The following is a 27482-nucleotide window of genomic DNA, read 5'->3' as shown; positions in this document are numbered from 1 at the left end:
TTTTGTAGACCTCCACCACCTCTCTCCTTAGTTGTCTCTTTTCCAACCCTTTTAAAAACATCGACGAGCTGTCTGCTGCATCGCGGAGGCCGAGAGCACAGGAAACATGCTCCGCCTTGATAATGCTGAAATAAGTGATCAGCTCCTATGCGTTATGGTAATACAAATAATTCTAGAATTTCTTCCATCAGTCCAGGGACCATTTGTCTTTCCCAAAGAGACGGGACTAATGAGCTGGACACCGCATCAAAACCAATCTGTTCAGAAGACTGTTCTTCATTTGGCAACCTCCGGTGATGGTCTCCATTGCTCCCTCTCACAGGCAGCAGCCATCCCGGGGAGGGTGGGTCTTCGCCCATGCAAACTAATACTGGTGCACACAGATGCACAAAGTGGGGGGGGGGCAGCCCCCCTCAGGGAGGCACGAAATTTCATAATGGGGGGGCACACAACACGACTGGCTACTGAGTCTCAGGCTCATCCATCTCATTCGAGCTATTGAGACGGGTTACTGGTTTTTGTGTGTGTTTTCACATTTATATACAGATTGATAGTTTTACATCCTACATATTTTCTTACATGTGACAAGTTTTAATGCAGGGGGGGGTTGGAGGCACCAGCACAATGGTGTGGGGTGGGGGTCCATTGTGGAAAGAAACTGAATTCAAGCTTATTTATAGTCATCATTAAAAAGAAATTGTTACAATCAAATCACTCCGGCCTAGAGGCATGGAGCCATATTGCATCTATGAACACATTCCAAGTGCACCTGTATTGTCTCATTAAGATTAGATTTTAATGGTATACATACATATTAATTATCAATGGACATATTTTTATCATCAAAATTTACAGACAAAGAAAAGTGCTACTCAAGAACTGAAGTTGAGTTCACAAATACTTACTTTGTATTTTGACACACAATGTTGACAATGTGTGTTTTAACCGTTCTACACATTTAACTTTGAGTCTCAACATCTGAATAATTACCTGAGCCTCTGCATAATTTCTTGCAATTGTGAAATTTTTTAAAAAAGTCTAAAAAATTATTTAAAATGAACATTTGGTATTATCTGACAAAATTATGAAAAAAGGAAAAAAAGTCAATTTTGCCAAGCCTAGTAACAGGACTGATCCCATGCCCTGGCTCCCAGAGAAGAGAAGAGAAGAGATTTTTTGGGGGATGGATATGCACATATATTGATTTCATAGTAGGATAGGGGATAGCAACCCTTTTTCATTGGCACAAGAGGCAGGAGCTTGCTCAAAGCCATGATGCTTGTGGCTTAACAAAAGACCAGCTACTGTGACCAATAATCCCCTAAATAGAGCATCTTAATTTATTTATTAATGAAGCTGTTGTAAATAGGACTAACAGTGACTTTAAGATGCCTCATGGGCACTTAAACCATTCAGAGAGGTCAAAAGGTCAAATTTTGGCATTCCGCCTCAGAAAGGTTGCTGAGCCCTTTCAGCAAGCAAGGCTGTTACTTATAAAAACAACTATCCCAGAAGTCTAAGGGCTTGTCTACCTAGGGCTGCTTACGAGGCTCTGCCAGTAAAATTGTATCACTGTAGTTATACCATTACAGCTTATCTAGAATATGTTACCAGTAAGTTCCCCCATGTAGACAAGCCCTAAAATTGGTCAGAGGGTCCCTGCAGCTCACATGGCAGGAAAGAAGCAGACTGTCTTGTGAACAACATCTGTTTACACCTAAACCCCTGAAAAGGCAAGAAAACCCACGGTTTGCCCTGCAGAAAATTTGCTAAGTCCTCCCTCTGCTTATAGCCACTAGCTACACTTTAACCCATTCTGACAAAACAGCTGAAAGCAGCCCAGACTTTGTGTGTCCTCACCAAACAGATAAGCTCATGAGAAGGTTTGACCAGGACATCAGGGAAAGGATGCTTTTTCCAACAGCACCAAATGTCAGTGCCGACTGCACTTGTGACGAGCATCCAAATAGCCCTTATCTAGCCAGGGCTCAATATAGAAGCAGCGAGAGCAGGGAAACATGGTGCTAATTCTAGTATGCAGGCTGTAGTCTGCATTTAACACGTTCAAGTGTCCATTTGTGGATGAGGACACCCACCTCCCATGTAAAAGAAGCATCTGGTATGGAAGTGGAGGGCTGAAGGATGCCAGCCCATTCCAGGTGGACATAACAAGTCCTATGGATTCTGCACTGGAGAAGTAGATCACTTGGTTAGTTAGCATCAGTTAAGAAACTGCAAAAAGTATTTTGCAAAACTATTTACTTTACGCATCACATTCCTCTGGCAACAGACGCCACTGAGCAGCATGAAGAAAGGATGACTAATTACATTCCCCTGACTGAACACTCTACGTTCCCAGCAAAAGGAATGTGCTCTTCACACCTGGCACTGGTGACCAAAGTTTAGACTGTTTAAAAAGCAGAAAGCTTGGGATCCTAACAAATCTAATATGAACAGAAATACTGACATGAAATTAAAATAAAGGAAAAGCCTTTGGCTTTAAACGTCTTCTTGCAGATTCTGTGGTTTTATTAGTCTGCGAAGCTGACCATGAGCCTACGAGCAGCAAGGCTGCTCAGACAATTAGCTATAGAGGCCTAGACAGAGAAGGGATGTGCAACAGGGAACTACTAAAATGGGGCAAAGTATATTAGATTTCACTTTCTTCAGCTTTGAGATGTAATTAGTGACATAGATAAAAGCAATTTAAATTTTTATCTCAGCAGTGCCACTAACAGCATGTGTAGAAACACTGGAGGAGTCTCACGCTTTGCATTCTGTGGTGCTCTTCACCAGAAACTCAAGCAACTGTGGACACATTAATTACACCAGACTTACGCTGGCCAGAGAAACAAGTAAAGGAGAAGCAAAGTGCATCAACACATAAATTATCCAAGGCAGAATTTGGCCAGGACATCAGGGTGTACACCACCCCGCATGCCTCTTGTGTCTGTCGTTACTACTGTAGTGTTTACTGTAAATAAATTCAAAACACATCTTCAAGGTTGAGATATGGACCAGACTCACGGCTGGGGCAGATGAGAACAATAACTGCCCCGTCTTCAGTGGAGCTGTTCCTGCTGCACCAGGTCCACACGCAGGTCACCATCTCAGTTCACAACACTTCCACAGCCATGGTAAATGGGGCAGAGCATCAGACTGGCAGTTTCAAAGTTCAGCTTAAGTGTGTTCGGCACTAGGGACGCAGTTCCAGTGGTAAGGAGCTCTGTCCTGGCAGAGGCAGGAAGGAAGGATACGGTCACTCAGAGTCCATAGCATTTTAAGCCTTATTAAAGATGTGCAGCACTTCTGCTTTCAAAGATGATGGCGAATGAAGACATACTCCATCCGCCCCAATACTGGTCTCCCAGCATTCAAATCCACAGGCCTTGAGGTCTTGTCTGGCTGCTTCCACCATCAGTGGGTCTGTGTCTGCCAAGAAGGAGGTTACACACGCCAGTTAAGTTCCGCTTGGTCACCACTGAGAGATGGTCATGATCTTGCTACATGTTTAATGCGGACTAAAGGGTATTGCTAGGTAAAGGAAACAACCGTCCAAAGAACTCCTATGGAGGGGATACGAAGGGGTACATTGCATCTGTTTTCTCCTTATATTAAGGAGCAGCTGGGTTAGCAATAGATTTGAATTCAGTTTGCATTGGCAGGAGATGCTAATGGACATTTTAGAGCCCAGCAGTTTGTAGAAAGCCAAGTGCCTGTATGATGGAGTGGTATTCTAAAGGCGCGGAGACATGCCATTTTCAGCTTACACAGATATCCTTTTAGCCCTTTAAATATGACAGAGAGGCTGAAATTCCCATGTAAAAATAATAAGCAAGCCAGGGTGAGCTACGTATTCCTCCACAGTGGCTTTCAAACTTTTCCACCTGTCGACTCCCAAGAAGTTTCGAATGGGAGAGGCATGGATCCCTTGGAAAAATCAGTCTGCAGAGCCCCCAGCAGCCCTCAGGCTGCAAACAGCTACTCCACCGTGTTCATGATTATACGAGATTTTGCAGCTGTTACTATACAGTCACACTCCTACCTTGCATGGAGGCTGAAGGACAGGGTTAGAAGTACAGGATCTATAGAACAGTTGAGAAGGTCTCACTCAGGCTGAGAGAGGGCAGAAGTACACACAAAGCTCCTGGACGCTCTCCAGCATACTGCACAGCTAGTCTCTTTCACCCCGCCCAACACACAGGCAAAAGAGCCCAATAAACTTCTTCCCCATGCGTCGAACATGTGGTGAGAGCTTTTTAAACTGTGATGCCCAAGTATTAACAAGGGCATTTCAGCAGCACAGACACTGACCAGGGATAGCAAAGGCCCTGTTGGGCCAGCCACAACCCTGGAGCTTCCACCAGTCTCAGGACCGTGAAGGAATGACACAACCAGTTCCAGAAGCTCACCGGGGGACATGTAAAGCAGCTGAATCCACAGCAGAGGACCGAGTTAGGGTTTCATTTGTTAAATCGATCTAAACGCAGGGGAGGGCAAGGCTTTAAAAAACACACCCACATCCCCCTTTAGGTCCACATAAAAGGAAGACAGTTCAATGATAAGTAGTAAATTAAAGATTGCTGACCTGGGCGTAGCAAAGTGATCGCACAGCCGCCTCCTCCGGCGCCAGTCAGCTTACTGTGCAGCCCGTGGGTGGCGGTCACTTGGCACACTCTATCCAGCGAGGCATGGCCAACTCCAATCACATTCAAGTGATGCTGGTTTATATCGAAAAGCTCCTTAAAACAAAGCAAAGACAACAAAACCCCATGCGTCTTAATCCCCCTTTCCCACGAGAGAGGGCGCTATTCCAAGGCATCTGCCAGCACAGCTGGACTGTGGATCAGCTACAGATTATGAAATCCCAGACAAAGGGCCACATCTTATTGCAACAGGAAGCAGGGCAGCGTCATGCTGCTCTGGAACAAACAATGAGACTCAGGCTTGTAGCCTAGCCCTGCCACCTCTTCCTTCCCTCACTGACTACCGCACAGACACTGACCAGTTCATTATGTAACATCTTAAGAAAAAAGAGGAAGGTGCTAAAGGATGCAGAAGGCCCAGACAGCTGCTGGGGTGCACTCACTGATTTCCAGCCCGTGCTAGTTCTGGTCTGCTTCCTCACTCCCCTGCTGTGTATGCAGCAAACAGGGCAGTGTACAATTCCTTTCCTTGCCGTGAGAAAGGAATTGTGCTAGGATCTCTCCCCATTCCTGGCCAATTCTGCAACCCATCCAGCTTCAGTAATACCACGTGGCACTGCCAAGCAGCGATAAGCAACATTAAAGTCTCCCTTGTTTTTCTCTCTTCCCACTGCAGGGCAGAGATCCAGGACGCACATCGGGGGCCGGGAGGGGGCTGCCCCAGCAGTAAGACAGGTACGTTAGGCATTTGTAGGCCAATCCAAATCAGGCTTCTAAAAAGTTTCCTGCAGTCCTCAATTCTGGGACCATCCGTGGCTATGTAAGTTAAAAATCACCCTTTTTCCAAAGCAAAGATGATTTCTATAGTATTCTCAAGCCCAGTTAATGCGAGCAGCCGGAACCCCGAGGCCACTCTGTCATGCAGATCTTCAGCATGCCGAGACATTGCCATAGCTACAGCACCACTCCTGTCCAAATCATGCTGTTCATTACAGTTAGTTGCTTGTGGCAGGGAGGCATGAATGGCCCAGGAGATCGATAGCAGGATACGGACCCTATCACCTCCAGTAAGCAGTTCAAATACAGCCCCCAGCAATCTGGGTCTAAAGTCATCACAATCAAACAATGGCTCAGTGTCTTTTAATATACTTGTTGGAAAGAGTCTAAGTCCAGTTCCAGTGCACAGGTCCCCAGTGCCCCAAAACCGAGCAGAAACAGCAGCCAAGGACTAATGGGCCAAGGCGACTGAACAACTCTATTTTCCCAAGGAAGAGTAGTCCCAGAAATTAGCTAGGCTGGAGAGCATCGGTGGAAGAAGCATGCACAGCTCTCCATGCACCACAGCACAGAACACAACAGCACAGTGCTGAGCTGGCAGCACACACAGAACTAAACGTGCACACACAGCTATGGGACAATTACAAGAATTAAGGGGCAGGGGAGAGGCTGACTAAGAATATGGCAGCTTAGAATTAAAGGAGTTAATTGGAAGAGAGCAGCTGGCTGAAATGCTGCCCTCGACAAGGCAGAGATCACTACCAGCAGAACACGGAATCACAGGTTAATGAGACAACAGTGGATGGGAGAAGAACGCTCTTAAAGCGGCGCTAAAAGCTCCTCCCCTTCCCCTACCCAGGATGTTAATTACATGTACACAAATGAGCACAATTATAAAATTCACAGGTCAGGTCAGGTCAGTAGGCAGCGACTGAGTAGCCTGAGCCAGGACAACACTCCCCAGACTCAGTTAAGCTCAATCTTCCCCTCACCTCCCACTGCTGTTTCTAGCCATTCACATTAGCCATTCTGGCTCTGAACTAGATCCTTCTGCTGCCTGAAACCACCACAGAAAGAATTATTTGTATTACAACTGTACCTAGAGGCCCCAGCCAAGATCAGCCCCCACGGTACTAGGCGCACACGATAAAAGTTGGACCCTGCCCAGAAGAGCTACAGTCTAAAAAGAGACAGCTGGGGGAGGGAGAGAGGAATGATCATTACCCCAATGTCACAGACGGTCAACTAAGGAAAAGAGCAGTTAAGTGACCTGCCCAAAGTCACACAGTAAGTCTGTGGTGGAGTCAGGGATCAAACCCAGAATTTGCTCCACCGTAAGATTGCCTTTCCTCTCAAACACTTCCGACACTGCCAGCCCTTACGTAAGAGTCTGATAGCCACAAAATCCTGGACTATTAATTGTTTACATGGAACATGGTCTTGATTCAGTAATGTAACGTAGCAGGAGGGAGGAGCTGGCAGCCACAATGTTAAACAGAGGAAGCTGAAAAACCAGCAGGTCAAGTACATGTGTTTTGAGCTTCTGCAGTGCCTCCGCCTGACTTTTGATGAGCACATAGTGCAGTTAGCAGCATGCCATCAGATGATGCCATGGTGATTGACACTGTCCAGGCTGTCCTGTAGCTCCTAGCTCTGTGCAAAGCAGGACACAACAGCATCAATCACCGTGGCTCCCAATCCAGCCCCGCGGGGAACTCTTGCAAACAGCACGTGGGAATTGGATGATGCAACACTCCTGCAACACAAACACACACCGTGATCGTCCTGGTGCTTTAGATAAATGAAGGAAGGTAGATTATCCAGCAACATTTAGCATGTACGCATTGCAAACACCATGCATTGGATTGGATGCCCATCTAGGGGCCTCTTTAGGTGCCTGAGTACAGAGTGTGATGCTGTCCCAATCCAAAGTCTGCCAGGAGTCAGATGAGAGTTTATGACAGAGCAGACTAGCCCAACAGCTCGAGTACAAAGATGTCCAGAACTGCACATTTCAGCTACAGTCAAAATATATCTTTGTACTTAGGTAGCATTGCACTAGGTTACACAGAACACAGCTTTTGTACAAAATCATTTTGCCATCTTGGGACAAAATCCTGATTTTAAACACAGGCCCCCTGGAAACTGGACTGAGACCTACCAAACAGGCAGGACACCCACTAAAGCCATTCACAGGTTTGAGAGCACACAGATTGCTCTTGCCAAAAGAATGAGCTCTACAAGGCCATGGAGCGCTGTCAGTGGTCCTGAACGGAGCACGGTAACATAGCTCAGGACAGCAACGGCCTGAAAATGCCAGTAATGATGCTCAAATAAGTCCAGTACAAATTGCCATTTTTATTACATGAAAACAGCATGGCATAACTTTGCCTCGATATAGCCATTAGCACCTCACAGCAGTCACACCACTAACAATTGGCATCTGAAAACACTTTGGAGGGAGAGGGAGTCTTAAGCCTCATTTTATAGACGGGAGAACCGACGTTGAGAAGGAAGCCCAAGTGTCCTGCTCAGAGTCAAACAGAAGTCACGTGGCAAAGAACCCAGAAGTTCTGAATGTCACTGCTAGGCCGTAGCACCAGGCTTCCTATCCCAGTTTGGGGAGGCAGCCCTTGGCAGTCCAGGGTTTTCCACAGCACTCTGTGCTCTCTCTCATCCAGACTTTCAGCCCATCACAACTATCACTGCCTTGGTTATTCCTCAGCCATTTCCTAGGCTCACTTTCTGACACACGTCCCCATATCCTTCTCTCTCTCTCTCTCTCTCATCTCCAAACATGCATGACATGCACTCGTATCTCCTCCTTCCTCCAAGGCAGCAAGGCCCTATTGCAAAGGGACATGGATGGTTCATGGTGCCACCTGAGAGTCCAGCACTCACAGCCAGATACAGCAAGAGACAACAAAGTGAGGGGGAGAGAAACAAAAGCAACCCTGTCAAGCCCCTCATGGCGAGAGCCAATTGTGAACGTGACCTTGGGTAGAGCATCTCCATTCCTGCTGGTGAATGTGTGTCCTTACTACACCTGAGAAGCCAACCGAGGGGGAAAGCATGGTTACTTTGAGGGTGTGCATGGGGAAGACAGGCAGGAGAATAAACAGCAAGGTGTCTTACCACCACCTCTAGCAATGGAGGAAGCAGCAGCCAGCTGTTCTCATAAGGCGGCACATCACTGCAATTTGTAGGACTGAGTGCTTGAATTCTGTTTTAGACACCCTCCTATTTCTGAGAGCCCTAAGCAGTCATCATTTACCACAGAGGACTTCTCGTGCTCCTATACCAGAGGAGAGTTCATCCACCTGGCCAGAACAAAACAACTCCCACAGATACTGTCAGGGAATTCAGTTTTCCCAAACACTTATAAACGCATCAGTATAATCAGAACACTGAGGACACTGCCCCATACAGCTACACGAAAAAGGTTCTAATTGGAAAGACATTTCCACAAACTCCCCGTGCTTTGAGAGGAGCCAAAGGGAACACAGCTCTTTTTCACTTCATGCATCAAAGAAAGAACAGTCCAGGGCACAACAACTGCTATCTGCTCTCCCGAGCCTGGAGACCGGACAAGCGCAAAGCTGAGGCTGTCTCCTAACTAGTCTATCTAAAATTGCAGTTGGTGAGTTCTGTGCTTCGTATTGGCTTTGTTAGTGAGGAGAATGGTAATTTTATAAAGAGCCACTTCCAATTCAAAAAGCTACTGGCCAGCAAATCACAAACTCTTCGGAGGAAGAGGACATTTTGATTCTGAACTCACACAGCGTCTCTTCAACTAAGGGAAATGAAATGTATGGTTCTGAAAGAATAACAACAAGCCATATACAGGAAATAGCCCTGGTACCTTAACTACTTCAGACATAAAGAATGCATTAACAATAGCAGATATAGGTTCACTCTGAAGTGAACAATTCCTGCTACTGAAATCTCTCCCAACCTTAATGATCTTTAAATGACATTCTGATGTGTGACACCAAGTGTCTAAAAATGCAGGTGAAGAGACTTACCTCTAGCACAGGGTAATACTCCAGTGATGGGCTCTCAGCCATTGCTTCTAGAACACTTTCACACTCCTGAGAAACCGCATCTATCGAAGCAAGCACTGGGTTCATTATAGCAGGAAACTGGGAGAAATGAAAATGAGAGACATGAAGACAGGTAGTTCATGGCTTTACTGCTATCGTGCTGGAGTTGGGCCAGCACCAGAGGCTGGACAATTCCTGGGATTTAAAGCAGAAGCAGATTGTGTTTGGGATGTCAGAGGAAAAGAAGGGAGAAGGGTTAGGTTGGGTATTTCAGGGCTGCAATTTATTGTGATTTTGTTCACAGACTAAGAAAAATGCAAAACATCATTAAAAGCACTCAGATGCTGGAGTTACAGGATTTTTTTTTTTTAAATGAAAAACAGACTGTCACCAAAAAAGCTTTTAGCCATTCAGGTTGCAGAGAACGGCTTGGAACCAAAAAATTCAAAACTAGTCAAAAATTCAGAAAGCAAGTTACAGAGGAAGCCACACAGAGTTTTTTTTTGTTTTTTTTTGTTTTTTTTTAAATCTGATAATTTTTAAGGAAACTCTTGATTCTTTGCAGCCTGACATGATTTCAACTACTTGGGGTTCACCAGTTAGTGTGTCACAAAACACAGGAAGAGCAACGACCAAGTCCTCATTTCAGTTCAAAAATAAAGTCCGGGCACGGAGTTTGGATTAATACTTAGTCATCATAAGGTATGATGAGAAATAAATCTTTAATTTCATGTTAGAACTGTATAATAGCCAGGACTCAATGCCATTGAGCACAGAAAGCCAAAACAGAGGGACAATTTCTGAAGAATCCCCGTTAAGCTGATCTGCACAGGCGATATGGAAACCGACAAAGTCAATGTCAAACCCAGCACTTCACCTTAGTGAGGATGTTTTGACCTATTCCTTTTTGGGCGAAGCCCTTTATCCTCCCCAGTTACGTCCCCTCCCACTGATCATGCAACAGTAAACCACAGTGATACAGGTTAAATATCGCTGATCCGACACCTTCCCATCTGGCAACATCCATATTCTGGCATGATTTTAGTTAGGCAGGTGACCACTTAACACGGGTGCAGCCAAGTTTGCCATGGCCCCACAAAGTTTGTTTACAGCCACCAGTCCTGGCTCTCATTTAGCTGTTCTGTGCTGTTATTTAGCTCTAATTTACCCCTCAATGTTTTCTAAGAGCCCAGTAAGAAGGGGAACTGTTGGTGATGATGCTAGACAATATTGACCTCCCACGGTCCTGCAAATTCTCTCATTCAGCACCGGTCAGGTCCCAAGGGTGCTGGGCTAGAGAGGTTCAACCTGTACTACTAAATAACAGCTGCCAAGAAATCCATGCAAACGAAACAATGCAAACCCTGCTACCCACCATGGAAGAGATCCTGGGGTTACTCATAAGTGCAGGTCAACTTTCCCTACCCCAGAACAATCAATGCTCTGCCAAGTTACCACTGGGCTGGCCCCAATAATGGGCGTGCTCCCAAGTCACTGTCGTCCACCAAAAAGATGATGCACCTTAAGAATCTTGTCTTTGACACCTGCCACGAGGATCTTAGTGCTCCGAGGGACTCTTGTGTTGGTCAATAAGACCCTTAACGTTGGCACCCTGAAAACAAAGATTCTGAAATTCATTCTCCTCTGGATAACTGGGCAGCATCCAAGGCTTAGACCACATCCATCAACAAGTTTACTCCTCTGTTCATGCTCTGGTCAAACAACCTTAATGCACATAAAAACTGCAGGTCCAGGTAGAGCCCCCAGTATTCCATTACTCTGCAGCCACAAAACTTTGTTGCCTAATCAGGAATTTTTTTTTTTTTAAATGAACTGCCTGCCTCTTGTGATCATGAAAATGAACCTAAAAATGTGAGGCTATTGCAAACTGATGCAGCGGCGTTTTCCAGTGTTTGCCACAGATGGAAATAACAGCAGCTCTGAGAGGTGTAAACTGCCTGTTTGAACTCTGATGGTGTCCATTTTCAAAATGGACAAGAGTTTCACTGCTGATTGTTTTAGCAGAAACAAAATTCATTTGTTTCTTATCATTTATCCTCTCCTCAAAAATGCAAAGGCTACTGTACTGATTAGCATATTAAAATTATTTATTTAGCACCTAAAAAGTAACACTCTCCATTTTAAATAATTGGACACTAGTGCCAGGTTTTCACCAGAGTGCTCCTGACTCCTGTTTACATCCTCCTTACCTACAAACTTCTCTAACAGTCTGAATAAAGGCAAGTGGAAAATCAAAGACGCATAACATGAGCTCTTTCTTCTCCCCTACACTGAGAAGATCTCGGTCACAGCAGACAGCCTGACTGTTGGACTACCACCACTATAATCATGCCCGATCATGAGAAAGTCTGTTAACGTCAACGGTACTCCTCGAATGCTTAGAAGTGTGCATGTGCTCACGTGTTTTGCTGGGGTGGGGCTCAATTACACACATATCAATACAACTGTGCTAGTTCTACTAATATGGCAAGCCTGCTTACTAACATCCATGTGTTTCAGCTAAAAGATTTTTTTCCTCTGAAACACCATTAGTGAGACCAGCTAGCCAAAGACATTAACTGCTAATAGACCAATTTCATGCACTGTGAAAGATTTTAATGGCATTGGATTATAGTTCATTGGGTGGAGGTAAAGGGAGCATTCCGAACCAATGTTTGTTCTCTTTTACGTGGCTTTGCAGCTTGATTTTTGTATGGTTCTAAAATTCAATAAGCAAGAAGTTGTTTTTTTTAAAATGTCATTTGCTGCCAGGAGCTGACCTGATCCCGCTGCCTATAAGGCCATGAAATTAATATTGATCTTTTGTCTTGTAATCTAACTTCAGACAATGATCAAACATTTCATTGCCCTCATTCTTCTCTAACCCAAGAAAACAAAACTGGTTTTTGAGATGTTAAAGCTACCCAAGCGAAGGTCCAATAGAAGGTTCTGGCTACAAGGTCCCCACATAAACTGTTCAGCATTATTTAACTATTCTCATGCCTTTAGACAACGCATACAGATATGTTCTATGGGTGTATGTGTATACAATTTTAATATTACCTCTTCAACGAGGTGATTTTTCCTGATTGAAATCGGAGTATTCCACCTGAAGTAAAATATACATGGTCATAGTACGCACCGCACCTGAAGATAATACATTTAATAAGTATATAGGACATTTTAGGTCTAAAAACTAACCTACAGCATGAGAATTTAATTGCAAGAAGCACCGGTAAAACAATGGGCCACATCCTCAGATGGCATGAACAGGCAGAGCTCCATTAATTTCAGTGGGCGTTCTGGCCCGTATATTAACAACTTGATACCTCCATGCTTTGCTTTCATGTACAGCAGGACCATAGAAAATTAAAAGATTTTCAAATGGAGAGAGTGAGGTTAGAATTGAGTCTTCATCGGTCTAAAACAATGAAATAAGAACCAAAGGAAGACTTCTGGGGCAAATTTAAACCTATGAAATACTATGCTGAGAGATAAGTGTGAACATCTGTGGAGAGTAACTGTAACCCAATAGAATTTCTCCCGTCAGCAAGCTTGCTACTTCGTTCTCCACTTCCCAATGTTTTGACAGAGTAGCTGTGATGAAATATTATATAAATCTTTGAAAACTGTCCTTCACAAAACATCACAGCTCTCTTGCATATAATAATTATGACAAAGGTACAAGCAACCAAGAACATACATTTTCCAAAGCATTACACTGGGGTGAGATTTAAAAAAGCATCTTTACTTGCTTCCTAACTTGTAAAGTTCAACTATTTCCACCAGGACTCCACTTCCTGATCTCCCTATGCCAGCTATGCAGCAGTGCATTCCAATGCCGAGTAAGAGCCTCTTCTACTCTGAAAGTGACAGCACTTGTATTCAGAGCCAAAGAGGAACGGACTAAGACTGAAAAATACATACCCCACGTGGCTACAGAGTTATCCACACCAGAAGGGTTGCCATGGATGACCTGCTCGCCCCGGAATGCCCATTGGTTAATTAAATTCAGCTCCTCCTCTGACCACCTGAAAGGCAAGAAAACAGTTACAACTCCTACAAATGGGCAACATACCACAGGAACCAAGGAGTCCACTAGCCACAAAAACCATCTGGAATCACTAGAGCAGACTGAAGTGCCCCATGTTAAAGGGGACGGGGGACACGGGAATGATTCTTTATGTCAAACTAAGTCGCTCCTTCTGTGTCCTTGAACATACCGTTAGACTCTAGCTTCTGTGTCTCCACCAGCAAGAATGGGGATAATACAGTACCAGTGAGGAAGGGAAGTAATTAGAATTCTGATCTGCATTACTGACAGTAGGCATACACCTCAGTAACACTTTTCTTTTTCCCTCTCCATCAGAAGGGGAGAATGCAGTTCAGCTAGAAGAGCCATCAATGGTTAAGAAAGTCATCCTACTTCAGGAACAGAGTGCCCCCTAGCACTTAGAACTCGGGAAATGAGAAGGGGTAAGCAACGCTCGCTGTTCTTCTCTGCCTGCCTGCAGCAACCACCTTTTGTCTGATCTCAAACAAATTATTAACCCTGCTTGTCAGAGACCATCTCCTGTGTACTGTAATTGTGTAGGGCCAGGAATAATCGCGTCCCAACCTAAACTCACTGACGTAATCCCCATATCACTCCTACTTGTACACAATGTGAGAAGCTGACTGGAGAGGAGATGTAAAATGGTGAAAAAATCAGTCAACTAGAATGTGCAGAGAACAAGACCGGCCCTTTGGCAAGGGAGCATTAAAAGCAGGTCGATACCACAGTAAAATGCCATTCCTTTTGACTGGCGTCGTTTGCATGAGTCATACATACAAAGCGCTTCACAGGACTGAACAGCAGCGAGAAGAATTGAGACACCTTAAGCACAAGAGAGGGATAAGGAGATGTTTGCCAGTGACATCTCAAGAAATGGGGAGATCCAGGAAAACACTGCCAAGAAGTGCCCTTGCTTCAGTATGGCTCACCAACTAGTCTCATCATCATGCTACAGCCTGTATGATGCCTCACAAAAATCAATGCTCATGCTTCTGCCCTATCATGTAATTCCTACTCTGGGACTGTATGCTAAAAGCCTGTCACATTCATATTCTCTCTGCACCAAAAGCAAACTCCGATCTGCGCAGTTGATGCCAAGGCAGCCGATATTAATATCAATGTCAACATACACACACAACGGGTGGAGCTGCTGGTTTGAGCGCACAGGAGGGTGGGTTTGTGGAATCTGCAGGGCACGCAGCACATGCTGTATGGATTGCCTCTGGTTGGTGCTCAATGTATACAAAATGAATTGGAGGGTACTGACACGCAAGGGCTACATCACACAAGCAATCACTCACCACTGTTGTCAGCGGTGTTGACAATTACCAGAAAAGGGCTAGGAAGTCAGATGAGGGGGGGGACTGACTTACCTTCTCTCTGACAGCATTATGGCACAGGCACAGTAACAAAGAAGGTTTTCATGAGTGACCATGCTCTACTACTTACCTCAACAGTGCCTACTGCTCTGTGGCTAAATGGAGACCACTGAGTCGAGTATTATCTGTCCATGCACCAAATTCTCTTAATAGCTTTTAGTTAAGACCACAATTCTTAAAAGCACATGCAAATCAAACCCGTTTTTGCTCACTCACTGCTTTCTAAAAAGGCATGTTAGTGGCATGCTGTGTATCATCAATAAAATCCCCCATATTGGTTCCCATTGTGTTCCATGTATGAGAGATTGAGGCAGCTTGAAATGTTAGCTGTTAAGGCCTCAAAATCAGAATCTGTAATGGAAAAATTAAAATCAATTCTAACCACAGTGGCATCAAGCGTCACACCATGTTGTGAACAAATGCAGCGCTCCGAAAGAGCAAGCACATGCCTTCACGTAGAAGTCTTCCATCTCACCGGGAGATAGCTGAGTGGGTACAGCCTGCAATTCTCACACACAGCTCCACCCTTCACTTGCAACTTTTATTACTCCCTCTTGCATTATGCATCTGTGAACAGACTGTGCTGTTTAGCAGTGGCGATTAGAATCACAGATTTTTACAAGGGAAGGGAAAGGTGGAGCAAACGTGTGCTTTAGCTATGGCTTACACAAACTACCCCAGTCCTGACTCATCACTATTCATTGCCACATCACAGTACATTCTCTGGGAATGATTTTTTCCATGCTTCGTCTCTAGAATATGGTAATTCATGGTTATTTTCCATGTATTGCTTCAGCTGACACTGCCAAACATCTGGTCTCAAACTCAAACCCTGGTTGGTGTTTCTTAATTGCTGGGGGTGAGGGGGGGGAAGGCTACGACTCTTCTTCAAGCAGCAAGAATTTCTTAACCATTGATGGCTCATCTGATTAAAGTGGATTTGCGCCTTCTGATTAAGGGCAAAGAAGAAAAGTATCAACGATGCATGCTTACTGGGCAAATGCCTCTCATTAGTCATATGGCTCATAAAAAACAAACCCATATCAGAAAGGCTCATTCTTACGCCTCTAGCACCATACCTACACTGAATTCTATGGAGAAATAACCACCTTGTCCTCTCCCTCAGCCTCTGCAATTCAGGGGGATGGGCACAGGCATAACCCTGTGCCTAGGTAAGGACTTCAGAGGAGGCTTGTGCACAGACAATTGCAAGACTGGGTCCTAAGACAATGCAAGGAGAGATGGGGGAATGTGGAAGGGGACCAACCGGTTGAGAAGGCAAGGACTATGGAAGGGATATCACACAGTTGCTAAGGTTGAAGACTACATAATCTTGTTCTTTACCGGCTTTGTGAGGTTCACAGGAGGAGCCATGCTTTCAGACCTCACAGCAGAAGTGTATTTTGAGAGAGTGGAGGATGGTGAACAGAGCCCAAAGGGGCTTCCATAAATACAGGACCATACACACAGGAATGTGAGTTAAGTTTATATGAACCGACATATCATGCTTATTTTTTTCTTCCATGTTAACTGAAAATCCTATGAAAGATGACACCTCAAAACTTCACCTATCCTTTTGCATTCAAACTGTAACTGAAAATTACAGAGCATCCAAACTACTAATTGCAATTAAAAGGTACAGCTATTGATGCCACTTCCAGTCTAGTTTGGAAGACCTATTTTACCTAGCACCGTATGTTTTATGAACAGATAGACTCTTGCTGGATAATATAACAGGGGACAGAAATCGCACTGCTTGGCTCCGTGTACCTGAATAATCATGTAAATCATCATAGCAGGGATTTGGAATCGCATTTTGTACCCTGACATGTCACCAACTTCAAGCCATCACCTCAGAGAGACAGGCATGTGAAGTTAAGAAACACGCAAGAATCGTTTGCTTCTCACTAGAGATTTAGGGAACATTATACTAGCTCATTTCTGCCCATCCAAGACACACAGACTTTCCAGAGGCATACCTGGCTATAGACTTCCCATCTTCCAACGGGCAGCCAATGGCTCCACATGCAGTCAACAGGGCAGCTGCCAAACAAACAGAATAGGCAGCACTTGAGCCTAGTCCAGCTCCTGTAGGCAGCTCAGACCACACTACTATCTCCACACTTGGTGGTACCTGTCTGAAAGACATTAAGAAGTATTGTATGAATCACCAATAATACTGACATCACTTAATGTTGCAGCTCAAAGGCAAAAAATGCTGCAATCACCACACAACTGGTGGTGTTAGTGTATGTACAAGTAAATGACAGACATGAGCCTTATGAACTTTCAGCTAATAATCTGAGCAGTTTTACCAATCCATTGTGCTAGAAGAAAGCGTAGCTAAACTGGACTTCTCATTTCCATTGTTTTTAATCCGAGCACTGGAAGTGACTTCACAACACAACACCACAAATATACTTTAAAGATTTTTGCAATTTTTTTTAAAACAATAAAACCTTTCAGGATCCCGCATCAGTAACCGTAGGCTTATGTTTTTTTATTGTAATAAGCTGGCTAGAGCATCCATACTGGTGCCCTCTCTTGGACAGAACTGGAACTGTTCACTGGTATGTAATAGGCTCCCTAGTGCTAATAGCAATTCGCATTTGCTTAAGTGATAAAGATATGTGGTTTTAGAAAAGGCTGATCACAGCTCAACTCCTACTGTCATCAAGTAGCTGATACAGTCTCCCACAACATTCTTGCCCATAAGTTAAGGGAGCACGGACTGGTCACATGGACTTTAAGATGGAAAGAAAGCTGGCTTGATGGACGGGCCCAATGGGTAGTGGTCAAAGGCTCAATGTCTGGGTGGCAGTCGGTTTCAAGTAGAGTGCCCCAAGGATAGGTTCTAAGGCCAATATTTTTTATTATCTTTATTTATGACTTGGATAAGGGGACGAATTGCACTCTCAGCAAATTTGCAGATGACACTAAACTAGGGGATCAGGTAGATACATTAGAGGGTAGGAACAGGGTCCTGAGTGACCAAGACCAATTGGAGAATTGTGCCAAAAAAAAAAAAAAAAATCTGATGAGGTTCAACAAGGACTAGTGCAGAATCCAGCACTTGGGACGGAAGAATCCCAAGCACTGTTACAGGCTGGGGACTGAATGGCTAAGTAGCAGTGCAGCAGAAAAGGACCCAGGGATTACAGTGGATGAGAGGCTGGATATGAGTCAACAGTGTGCTCTTGCATCCCAATATGCCATTAGCCCTCTTGGCTGCATTAGGAGAAGCATTTCCAGAAGATCTCGAGAGGTTATTATTCCCTTCTACTCAGCACTGGTGAGGCCACATCTGGAGTATGTTTGGTTCTGGGCCCCCCCAGTATAAGAAAGGACATGCATGCATTGGAGCGGGTTCAGTGGAGAGCAACAAAAATGATTAAGGGGCTGGAGCACATGACTTATGAGGAGAGGCTGAGGGACTTGGGCTTATTCAGTTTTCAGAAGAGAAGACTGAGAGGCGATTTGATAGCAGCCTTCAACCTCCTGAAAGGCAACTCTAAAGAGGATGGAGAGAGACTGTTCACAGTGGTGACAGATGGCGGAACAAGGACCAATGGTCTGAAGTTACAGAGGGAGAGGTGTAAGTTGGATCTTAGGAAAAACTATTTCACCAGGAGGGCAGCGAAGCACCGGAATGCATTACTGAGAGAGGTGGTGGAATCTCCTTCTCAGCCCTAGGAGTTTTTCAGTCCTGGCTTGACAGGATCCTGGCTGGGATGATTTAGTTGGAGTCGACCCTGCTTTCGTGACTTCCTGAGGTCACTTCCAGCCTTAGAGTTCTATGATTCTACGTTCAGAGCGACTGTGGCTAGAGACCTGTAATCATTATTACATCATAAATCATTATTTGATTACTTCACTGCCAGAACGGAAATCAGGATTTTGTTTCTTTTACTACAACGGAGAGCACTAGTACTTACAGCCAAGCACCATTCTAGGGTCCTTGTATCAGTTCATAACATAGTCCACTATTGTGTTAACCACATTTACAAGCTTAGCGTTATTTTTCAGTTACTATTAATCAAGCTTTGGGCATATCCATGTTGATTTCCACCCACTCAACACAATTCAGCTATTTTGTCTTAGAGTTACTAACAAGAGCCTAAGAACACAAAGGAAAGTGCCCCCCCACTCCTTTAGTTTCTTATTTTAGCTTTATAGGTCTAATTTCTTGTGAAATTACAGAACACAAATTTCAAAGGAGCCATTGCACACCTAAGAAACATCATTCATTTCTGAGGATAACCATGATCTTACCTATATTTAGCTGAAATAGACAAGTACAGATATAGAAATGAAAGAGTAGCAAGGCTCTCAATGGTTGGGAGTCCACTACAGATTCCTGCAAATTCTTTCAGCTTGTCCATTTGCTCTGGGGTTGGGGATTTGGATTCATCCAAGCCACCTAGGAAAGCAATAGGAGGAGGATATACGGTTTTAAAGCTTTTTTTTCATAAGTTCAATGTTCCATATTAGAATGAGATGCTTACAAGAAAAGTGTCTCCAGTAACACTAAACAGAATACAGCTGCCATGCTTCAGCACACACAAAGACATCACCAGCTATGCTGAAGAAATGCTCATTTATGATGCTCACATCATCATCATAAAAGAAACATCAGGTTAGGACGCTTATCTCTGACTCCAACAGAGCTAACCACATTAATTTGTGCTAGGCGTGGTACATGACAAACAAGTTTTACAAAATAGGTGTGTATGGAAGCAAGTAATTGCAGATTTCGACAAGTGACTACTAATGGACGTTTTGGAAGACAGGACACTAAATTAAAGGGAACCTTGCCATTTGCTAAGATAGCACCTACATACTAACGCTCCACAGATTTTATTCTGCCCCCTTCAAAATGGTGCATGCTAGAATCATACTAGAGTAGTTAACATGGAACAAGTTGCTACTGACTCATGTAATTTGTGGCTCATTTAGCATGTCTGCTGCCTGTAGAACACAAGAACCACTTAAAGCACTGGTTTTGGCAATGAGGACATATATAGTCGATGAAGCTGCCTGGCTGGGGGGATGGGTGGGAAGGGGAATCTAATTATTTAAATCCATTGTTGCGTCTACCCACTAGCAGGCCAACAACACCCGCCAACAGACAAGATCAGTTGCTAAGCATATGCAAAGTGTAATAATTGGTTCAGGTGAGATATACCACATATTAGAGGGAAGAATGGAGTTAGGGGCTTCATGATTTCAAAATATATTGACGTGAACATCTATTGTTTTAACAGCACTTGCCTGAAAATGTGATTAGTAGGGTCTGCAGCTGGACAGCTTCCCACTTTAAACTGGCACCAATATCAGGCAAGTGTACTAAGACTTTTCCACGATCACATGGCCTAATTTGAAGAAATGTTCTCAGGTTCAAGGCCACAGCCAAAGCTGCCTGCACACACAAAAGTTAAGCATGAATGAGGTGCTAAAGCAACTGTGCAGAACAGCAAAAAAAGTTCATGGCTTCTTTCCCCATCTGACTGTCAACAGCAGCAGAGCTCTTTACCTTGCCATGCACTACGGCGTGCTCCCCGTGGAGAATAGCTTTCCCTGGCGCAGATACTCTCAGGGGCTTGGCCAACATTTCTGCCGCTTCCCCTGCAAAGGGGATAAAAGCAACAGGATTTTGGAAACCTACAGCAGAAGGGTTCGTGCTGGGCCAGTAGCTCAGCAGCCCAAGTCTCCTTCTCTCCATTGGTTCTAGGGACCAAGTGAGCAACCCCCCCGGGGGCAGATGCCACAGGCCCCCATGCCACAACCACCCCCTTATGCTCCTTGTCCCCAACCCCCTTACACCAGCCGCCCCAACCCCCTTACACCCCAACCGCTTACACCAGCCGCCCCAACCCCCTGACACCCAAACCCCCTTACACCCGCCGCCCCAACCCCCTTACACCCAAACCCCCTTACACCCGCCGCCCCAACCCCCTTACACCCAAACCCCCTTACACCCGCCGCCCCAACCCCCTTACACCGCAACCGCTTACACCAGCCGCCCCCTCTCGACAGCGGCGCGGCGCGGCGCGGGGACGGGGACCGCTGCGACCACTACGGCCCCGGCCCCTCCGTACCCCACCCGTAGCTCGGCTCACAGAACCACCAGCCACCTCCTCCCAAGTTCGCCAACCGCCCCAGGAGCTCCCCGATACGCCCCTCAGCGCCCAATGGGGACCCAGCGTCGTTCTCAGGTGACCCAGCTCAACCAATCACCGGGCCGCCCTGCGGGGCGGCGCGCTCTGTCGGACCAATGGGGAGACGGTAGGGCCGCGTGGTGGGGGGGGCGCGGCGGTCGGGTGACAGCGACGGGGGCCGAGAGGGGTCAGCGGGCGCGGGGACGGGACGGGCTCGGCGTGGACGGGGCCGGAGGTCGGGGCCCGGAGCCGGGGCAGCCCCATGGCGGTGGTGCTGGGCTGGCGCTGCTGCCGGCTGGCGCTGGGCGGGGCGCTCCGGGGCTGGCCGCCGGCCCGGGGCTACGGACAGCGGGGGGAGCCGGGCAGGTGAGCGGAGCGGCTCAGAGGCCCCGGCTCGCAGGTCTCCCCGTCCGGCCGGGCCCGGGCCGCCCCGAGCTCCCCCCCATTCCCCGGGGCCGCGCCGAGCTCCCCCCCACCCCCGGGGCCGGGCCGCCCTTGAACCCCGCCGCCCGTTGTAGCCTCGCTCCTGTGCCGGACACGAGGTTTCCTTGGACAGAACAAGGCCCCGCTTCTTGGGCTCGTCCCCACCCGCGGCGCAGCGTGAACGGCGGCGTCCCCGCCGGGGGCTGGCGCCGCGCTGGGTGCGGGTCCAAAGCGAACCGGCCCCCGTTGTGTTGCCTTCTAAGGCAGAGCGCAGGGGCAGACGCTGGCAGTGACCGGGGCACTCACTCGTGGGGAGCCCGGGGTGAGCGGCAGAACCCAGCCCAGCGCTGGGCTGCGCTGTGTCTATCACACAGGGCCCTTCGCTTGCCAAGAACTTCACGTTAAAGTGTCAGATCTGCTAAACTCAGGATCATTTCATAGTGTGTCCAGCCTGGAAAGCGAACCCAAGACAACCCGGCTTCCAAAGATTTACACAAAAACAGGAGACAAAGGTACTGTCTGGGCTGCAAAAACCTAGCAACTTCAATAGCTACATAACATAATACATGACAAAGGCTCTTACATTGCCCAGGTTGTTCTGAATTTTAATGCACTAGCCAATTTAATCCTTTGCCGGTACTAATGAACGCTTGTGTAATACAGCAGATAAACCACAGTGCTCTGATGCGCTATTTATTTAGAATTGTCAGGTGACTAGCGCTAGTCCCTACAGAAGTTAAGTGGTTGTTTACCTGTTCCATTTGTCCTCTTAGCACCAGGCACTATTTTTGGTTGGAAGTTTTGACTCTGTAGCTTCAGTGAACCCTTGCCTGTGCTTTTCATGCCGGCAAGTTCTTACTCTTGCAAAGGCATTGGGGTGTGGGCAGAGGTGCCTTAGTTAAAGTAACACATAGAACCATAGGTTAGTTGAAAAAGGTCTTTGGCATGTTGCTTTCATCTGTGACACCATCACCAGACAGGAAGAAACTGATGTTAAGTGGGGATCCATCGCTATTTGTGTCACAGAAGCAATCAGCTCATGAACTGTTAAGTGGTAGACCCCCAGGAGATTTAGGGTATTATAAATCTAAGGCTGCTGCTATCTGGGTGTCAGCCTAGCATAGACTACATTTTAAATAATGAAAACTTGTCAAGCTTTGTCTATTCCAATCCCTTTTCTTCTTGTTGCTGTTGATTGCTTTTAAAGGGTTTTCCAGCACTTACACTGGGGAGAGACGATCTAAAGATGATCAGATCTTTGAAGCTTTGGGAACAACAGATGAATTGACTTCTGCTATTGGGTACAAAAAACTGTGAATTCTTTCTTCTTTGATTTTGGTTTACCGTGGTGTTGCTAAAGCTTTTATGTGGAGAGACAGTGCCAAAAAGTTTGTCTTTTTTACTTACTTTGGTAAGCTGAGACCTGACAGTCATGGACACTGCAGACATAGAATAAGGCCTACAAGCCTATCCAGTGATGTAAAGATGTAACAAAGCCTGAGAAGTGTGTTCTGGTGGAAGTGCACACACTCTTTATTCTTGGTGTTCTTTGAAGTGTGTGAATTTTTTTTTTAAAAAGAAAGGGGGAGAGAGAAAATATTGTAAGTTTGGGGAGCAATTGCAAATGCTTCATGAGCCAAATTCACTGGAGAGCTACATTGGCAACTAGCCAGGAGCACTTAATGTCCATTTAATTGCTTGTAAGAAAAAAGTGTGTTCAACTATAATATTCATTCAGTCTGATCTCTCTCTCTTTGAAGAAGAGAATTTGCTTCTTTAGCAATAAAAACTTGCTAGTGGATCAGCTTGTCACACTCTACAGTTCCTGTGTATAGGAAGAAGTGTATTGCATTTGTAACCCTTAGAAAACAGTGTATGCTCATGGCAGGATCTCCATCCCTAGTGGTTTTTAAGTCCTGGCTTGACAAGGTCCTGGCTGGGATGATTTAGTTAGCATTGATCCTGCTTTGGGCAGGAGGCTGGACTCCATGACCTCCTGAAGTCCCTTCTAGTCCTAGGATTCTATGAGTTTATGCACATCTGAGCCTGAATTGGTGACTTTTGTCTTTGGGTTTTGGAGTCCTATTCTGTTCTGTGTTGCACTGCAATGCTCCTTGTGAATCTGTGCCTGTAATACCGAGTACATTGAACTGTAAATACAAGATATATTGTGCCAAACGAGTCTCTTCAGCCCTAGAGCTAACCCTACTTCATCTTAATCTAGGATTGCAAGTGAATTTAGCCAGGAAAGTGGCCACACTTTTGTTGAACAACTTCACAAAGTGAGTAATAACTGCATGTTCATTGTCTAACATGACTATTCAATCTGCATGCTGTGTTCTTAAACTATCACTTCAAATTTTTAAAGCCATCTAGGGAATTTGGACTTGTAGGTCCCATTACAGATAATGGGAATTCCACATACAACCTTTAGTCAGACCTTAAAAAACAAGATGCTGCTATCTGTGCTGAAAAGGAAATGTAGAATGAGTGTCACCAAGATATTCTGTATCTTCACAAAACAAACAAGCAGTCCTGTAGCACTTTAAAGACTAACAAAGTAATTTACTAGGTGGTGAGCTTTTGTGGGGCAGACCCACTTCTTCAGATCTGGAAATAGATCGTGTTTCCTATCCGTTATGGTGCACAATCTTGGGCACAGAGTAAACCTGATATTCTCAGATTGAAAACAGGAGACCACAAATACTAAACCAAGACGCCTGTGGTAAAGAAGAACGGTGTATCACAATGGAAGACAGCTCACCTGGAGGTTACATTTGGCATTTACTTACTAGCATCACACTGTGAAAGTGGTCAATGTCACGGACTAAAGGCTCTGAAGATCCCTACCAAACTACCTCTAGAAAATCTTACTGGAGTGTCGAGTGGCGTCTCTGCTACTGTAATTCCATTGTCTGTGCTTGGATTGTAATGCCTGCTTTCATTTTTCTCCCCCTCTTTCTGCCTTTAGGTCCAGTGCATGCTGCAGGATGTGGGTTCCAACATTGCAACTCCTCTCTCCTCAGCCAGGGAGGCTCACTTAAGTAATCCTCAAATCATTTTACCTAAGATAGTAACTCAGCAGCTTAAAAAAATGCTCTCTTTGTAGGTCGGTTTGTTGATTTAGCAATACTGCTTGTGCACTTCTGTTAGCATTTGCCATAGAAGATGAAATCTGTGTGACACAGCTGTAAGCTTTTACCCTTCTCTTTGCAAGATCCATCTTGTGCATTGATTTGTTTTTATAGTATTTTCATTGTTTCGTCTTTAGAACTAACATCATTTAGCGAAAAGCCAGTTCTGGAACTGGAGCAGTGGATTGATAAATACTCCGACCAACTTCCACCTCTTACTGCTTTCATTTTGCCTGTAAGTTTTGGCTCACAATTTTAACTGAACGGAACCTGTTTGCTAGGTATTTGACTGAATACTTGGACACCCACTCTCACTTAATTAATATTAAATAAAACATTGAGCAACCTGAAAAACCACCCAGCACATTCTCTTCTAGAACTTATACAAAGATGGGACAACTGTAGGAGTGAGAGACCAAGCTAACCTTCCTGTGTCACCTCATGCAATTGCATTTAGATGTCCATTTTAAAATGCCTAGCAGGAATGTGCCATTCGGATGGACATCATAACTTCTGTCACTGTAGAATAGGGCTTCATTTTGTGTAAGATGTCATATGTTAAAGTTCTGTGCAGCTAGGTGGCTGCCTGTGGCTTCTGGTACAAGGCACTGAAGTGTTTTTAATGTTGTTTCAGTCTGGAGGTAAAAGTAGTGCTGCTCTTCATTTCTCCAGAGCTGTCTGCCGAAGAGCAGAGAGGTGGTAAGTATAAGAACAAGGTTAAAAGAAAAGGCCATCTGTGTGCAGGTAGCTGCAGCCTTTTACAACTGTTTCTTATGTAATTGATCTGAAGTCAAATGCTGCTTAGAATTGAAGCAAAACTGGAAATAAAGATTTCTTTAATTAAAGAGCTCTCCTGTAACATTTTTGATGCAATCACAGCTAAAAAGCTGACATCAGCCTTTGGAGTCAGCTCTGCTGGATTCTCTGGAAACAAGAGGCCAAGGGTAAAAGTGCACTCTTGTAGTTTCCTAGCTTCAGAATTTATTTTGTAAACTAGCATCTACCACCTTCTATAACTGACCAACGCTGTCTGGGCAGCAAATAACCAAATGTTGTATGACCTCTTGTTAAAAAGGAATTCATATAAAACTCGCATATCACCATAAGAACGGTAGAAGAGTTCCTTCACCTAAACCGAAAGAGTGAGCCCAGTGCTGTAGGGCAGCATGAGCTTAGCAGTGTACATCCGCTGGTGGTAATTATCCTTATAAACTGCTACCATCAACACTGATGCTTTTTCTCATAGTGGGTTCTCTCTCTCTCTTACATTTTGTAGAGAAGCAGAATCTGTGCTTAAGCACTCATTTTCATTGACTGGTCAAAGCATAAAGCAATCCATAGATTTCAGGTGCAGAGTTAATTTTTAGATGATAATTTCAGTACAGAAAGCATTAAAGTGGAACTGAGGCTATACTGCGAGCACGGTCAAGGTTTTAAACACCTTCAAACCTCAAAGACTTGTCTATTATTAAGATGCGTCTCCTAAGCTAATAGATTAAACATAACAAGAAATTGTTTTCTCCCCCCACCCTCTTTTTAGTGTTGTTCCTTTGGTACAGGCGGGAGAGGCAGATGCAAATGTGGCCAAGTATTTGAACAGGTAAAACAGATTCTGGCATTTTTGGCTGCCTTAAAGGCTTCAGAGACTGTACGTTGTTGTTTCCATTAAAATTTATGGGGAGAACATCAGGGGACCCACTAGAGAAGCTCTCAGTTCAGGTTAAGATTTTAGCTTATCTATGTTTTAAATCTCAGAGGGTTAGCAAGCAAAGGGAAGGTGCAGGCTCCTGGGGCAGCAATCATTTGAGTCTTTTCTTGAAAACTGTTTTGGGAATCATTTGTTTTCTTTGCCTTACTTGCAGCTCCAGTGCTGTAATTCAGTGCAGTCGGTTGTTTTATAGAAACAAAAAGTAGTCAAGTAGCACTTTAAAGACTATCAAAATAGTTTATTAGGTGAGCTTTCGTGGGACAGACCCACTTCTTCAGACCATATCCAGACCAGAACAGACTCAATATTTAAGGCACAGAGAACCAAAAACAGTAAGCAAGGAGGACAAATCAGAAAAAGATAATCAAGGTGAGCAAATCAGAGTGGAGGGGTCAGGGGGGGAAGGTCAAGAATTAGATTGAGCCAAGTGCTACTTGACTGCTTTTTGTTTTGATAGTGTATAGACTAGCACAGCTTCCTCTCAGTTGTTTTATAGATGTATGTAGCGCTAGATGCAAGCACCTGTGGTGATAAATGTGTATTTAATCAACTACTTTCTTTTCTTGGTTTCCAGACTTAGTGATTTTCTTTTCATTTTGGCACGTTATGCTGCAATGAAGGAAGGAAAAGAAGAGAAAATTTATACAAAAAATGAACCCTAACTTGGAGATGACACTATACTTACCAGATTATGAAAAGCTAAATACAGCCAAGGTTTGGGAAGCCATGGGGAGAAGAAAGCGTGAGCATTGATTCAGAACTTGAATTGCCACCTACCCTCCCTTCCCCAATGAAATCATTTGAGAACTTGTTTATAGCATTGTAGAAAAGATGCCATCACTCTGTGAAACTCTACCTCTAAGCTAGCTTCCAGATCAAAGCATTGGATCCTGAATTGTTTGCCAAGGTGCTTCACGATCATTGTGTTTGACTCAGGCGGCTTCAAAAGCTTGAGAAAAACAAAACCATCTTTGCCGACATAGCTGCATGCTCAGTGCTGGGGAAGATGATATGGACAATCATCCTGCTGAAGGGAAGAGAGAGAGCACTCAACTGCTTGTAGAGGGTTAAAGTATTTACACAAACAGGAAGTGTGCACTGATTCAGGAGCCCAGACCAGGAGGTAGGAATAATAAACATGATTTACGTAATCTAACAGG

The 27482-nt window shown here is 45.0% G+C and overlaps 2 protein-coding genes across 4 annotated transcripts; one reads left to right on the top strand and one right to left on the bottom strand.

Annotated features, from left to right (window-relative positions):
• Window positions 1-756: 756 nt before the first annotated feature.
• Window positions 757-21040, bottom strand: MVK (mevalonate kinase). Of its 3 annotated transcripts, none has more exons than XM_075012441.1 (11): window positions 20914-21040; window positions 20433-20524; window positions 20171-20318; window positions 19172-19319; window positions 16879-17037; window positions 13394-13497; window positions 12530-12575; window positions 10988-11078; window positions 9449-9565; window positions 4589-4742; window positions 757-3432 (listed from the first exon to the last, which is right to left on the bottom strand). In XM_075012441.1, exons 2-11 carry the CDS (start codon window positions 20508-20510, stop codon window positions 3281-3283), a joined length of 1197 nt encoding a protein of 398 aa, XP_074868542.1. In that variant the 5' UTR covers window positions 20511-20524; window positions 20914-21040; the 3' UTR covers window positions 757-3280. The 3 variants fall into 3 exon arrangements, with proteins under 3 accessions (XP_074868542.1, XP_074868543.1, XP_074868544.1); XM_075012442.1 differs by having other exon boundaries at window positions 757-3231; XM_075012443.1 differs by lacking the exon at window positions 20171-20318 and having other exon boundaries at window positions 20998-21012.
• Window positions 21041-21238: 198 nt separating this feature from the next.
• MMAB (metabolism of cobalamin associated B) lies at window positions 21239-27482 on the top strand. The gene is made up of 9 exons (XM_075012954.1): window positions 21239-21423; window positions 21922-21992; window positions 22688-22781; window positions 23705-23762; window positions 24452-24524; window positions 24752-24849; window positions 25249-25313; window positions 26155-26214; window positions 26897-27482. Exons 1-9 carry the CDS (start codon window positions 21320-21322, stop codon window positions 26982-26984), a joined length of 711 nt encoding a protein of 236 aa, XP_074869055.1. The 5' UTR covers window positions 21239-21319; the 3' UTR covers window positions 26985-27482.

Source organism: Carettochelys insculpta, chromosome 18 (assembly GCF_033958435.1).
Source record: "Carettochelys insculpta isolate YL-2023 chromosome 18, ASM3395843v1, whole genome shotgun sequence".
NCBI lineage: Eukaryota > Metazoa > Chordata > Testudines > Carettochelyidae > Carettochelys > Carettochelys insculpta.
Note: the sequence above shows the minus strand (reverse complement) of the source record. Positions and strands in the feature narration are given on the sequence as shown.

Coding starts and splice junctions, on each gene's coding strand:
- MVK (XM_075012441.1), bottom strand. CDS start 20,510: ATGTTGGCCAAGCCCCTGAGAGTATCTGCGCCAGGGAAAGCTATTCTC. Junction 12,576..13,393: donor TAACTCTGTAGCCACGTGGG/GTATGTATTTTT, acceptor ATTTTACTTCAG/GTGGAATACTCCGATTTCAA. Junction 3,433..4,588: donor GATCACTTTGCTACGCCCAG/GTCAGCAATCTT, acceptor CCTTCTTGGCAG/ACACAGACCCACTGATGGTG.
- MMAB (XM_075012954.1), top strand. CDS start 21,320: ATGGCGGTGGTGCTGGGCTGGCGCTGCTGCCGGCTGGCGCTGGGCGGG. Junction 21,424..21,921: donor CAGCGGGGGGAGCCGGGCAG/GTGAGCGGAGCG, acceptor ATCATTTCATAG/TGTGTCCAGCCTGGAAAGCG. Junction 21,993..22,687: donor CACAAAAACAGGAGACAAAG/GTACTGTCTGGG, acceptor TTGCTTTTAAAG/GGTTTTCCAGCACTTACACT.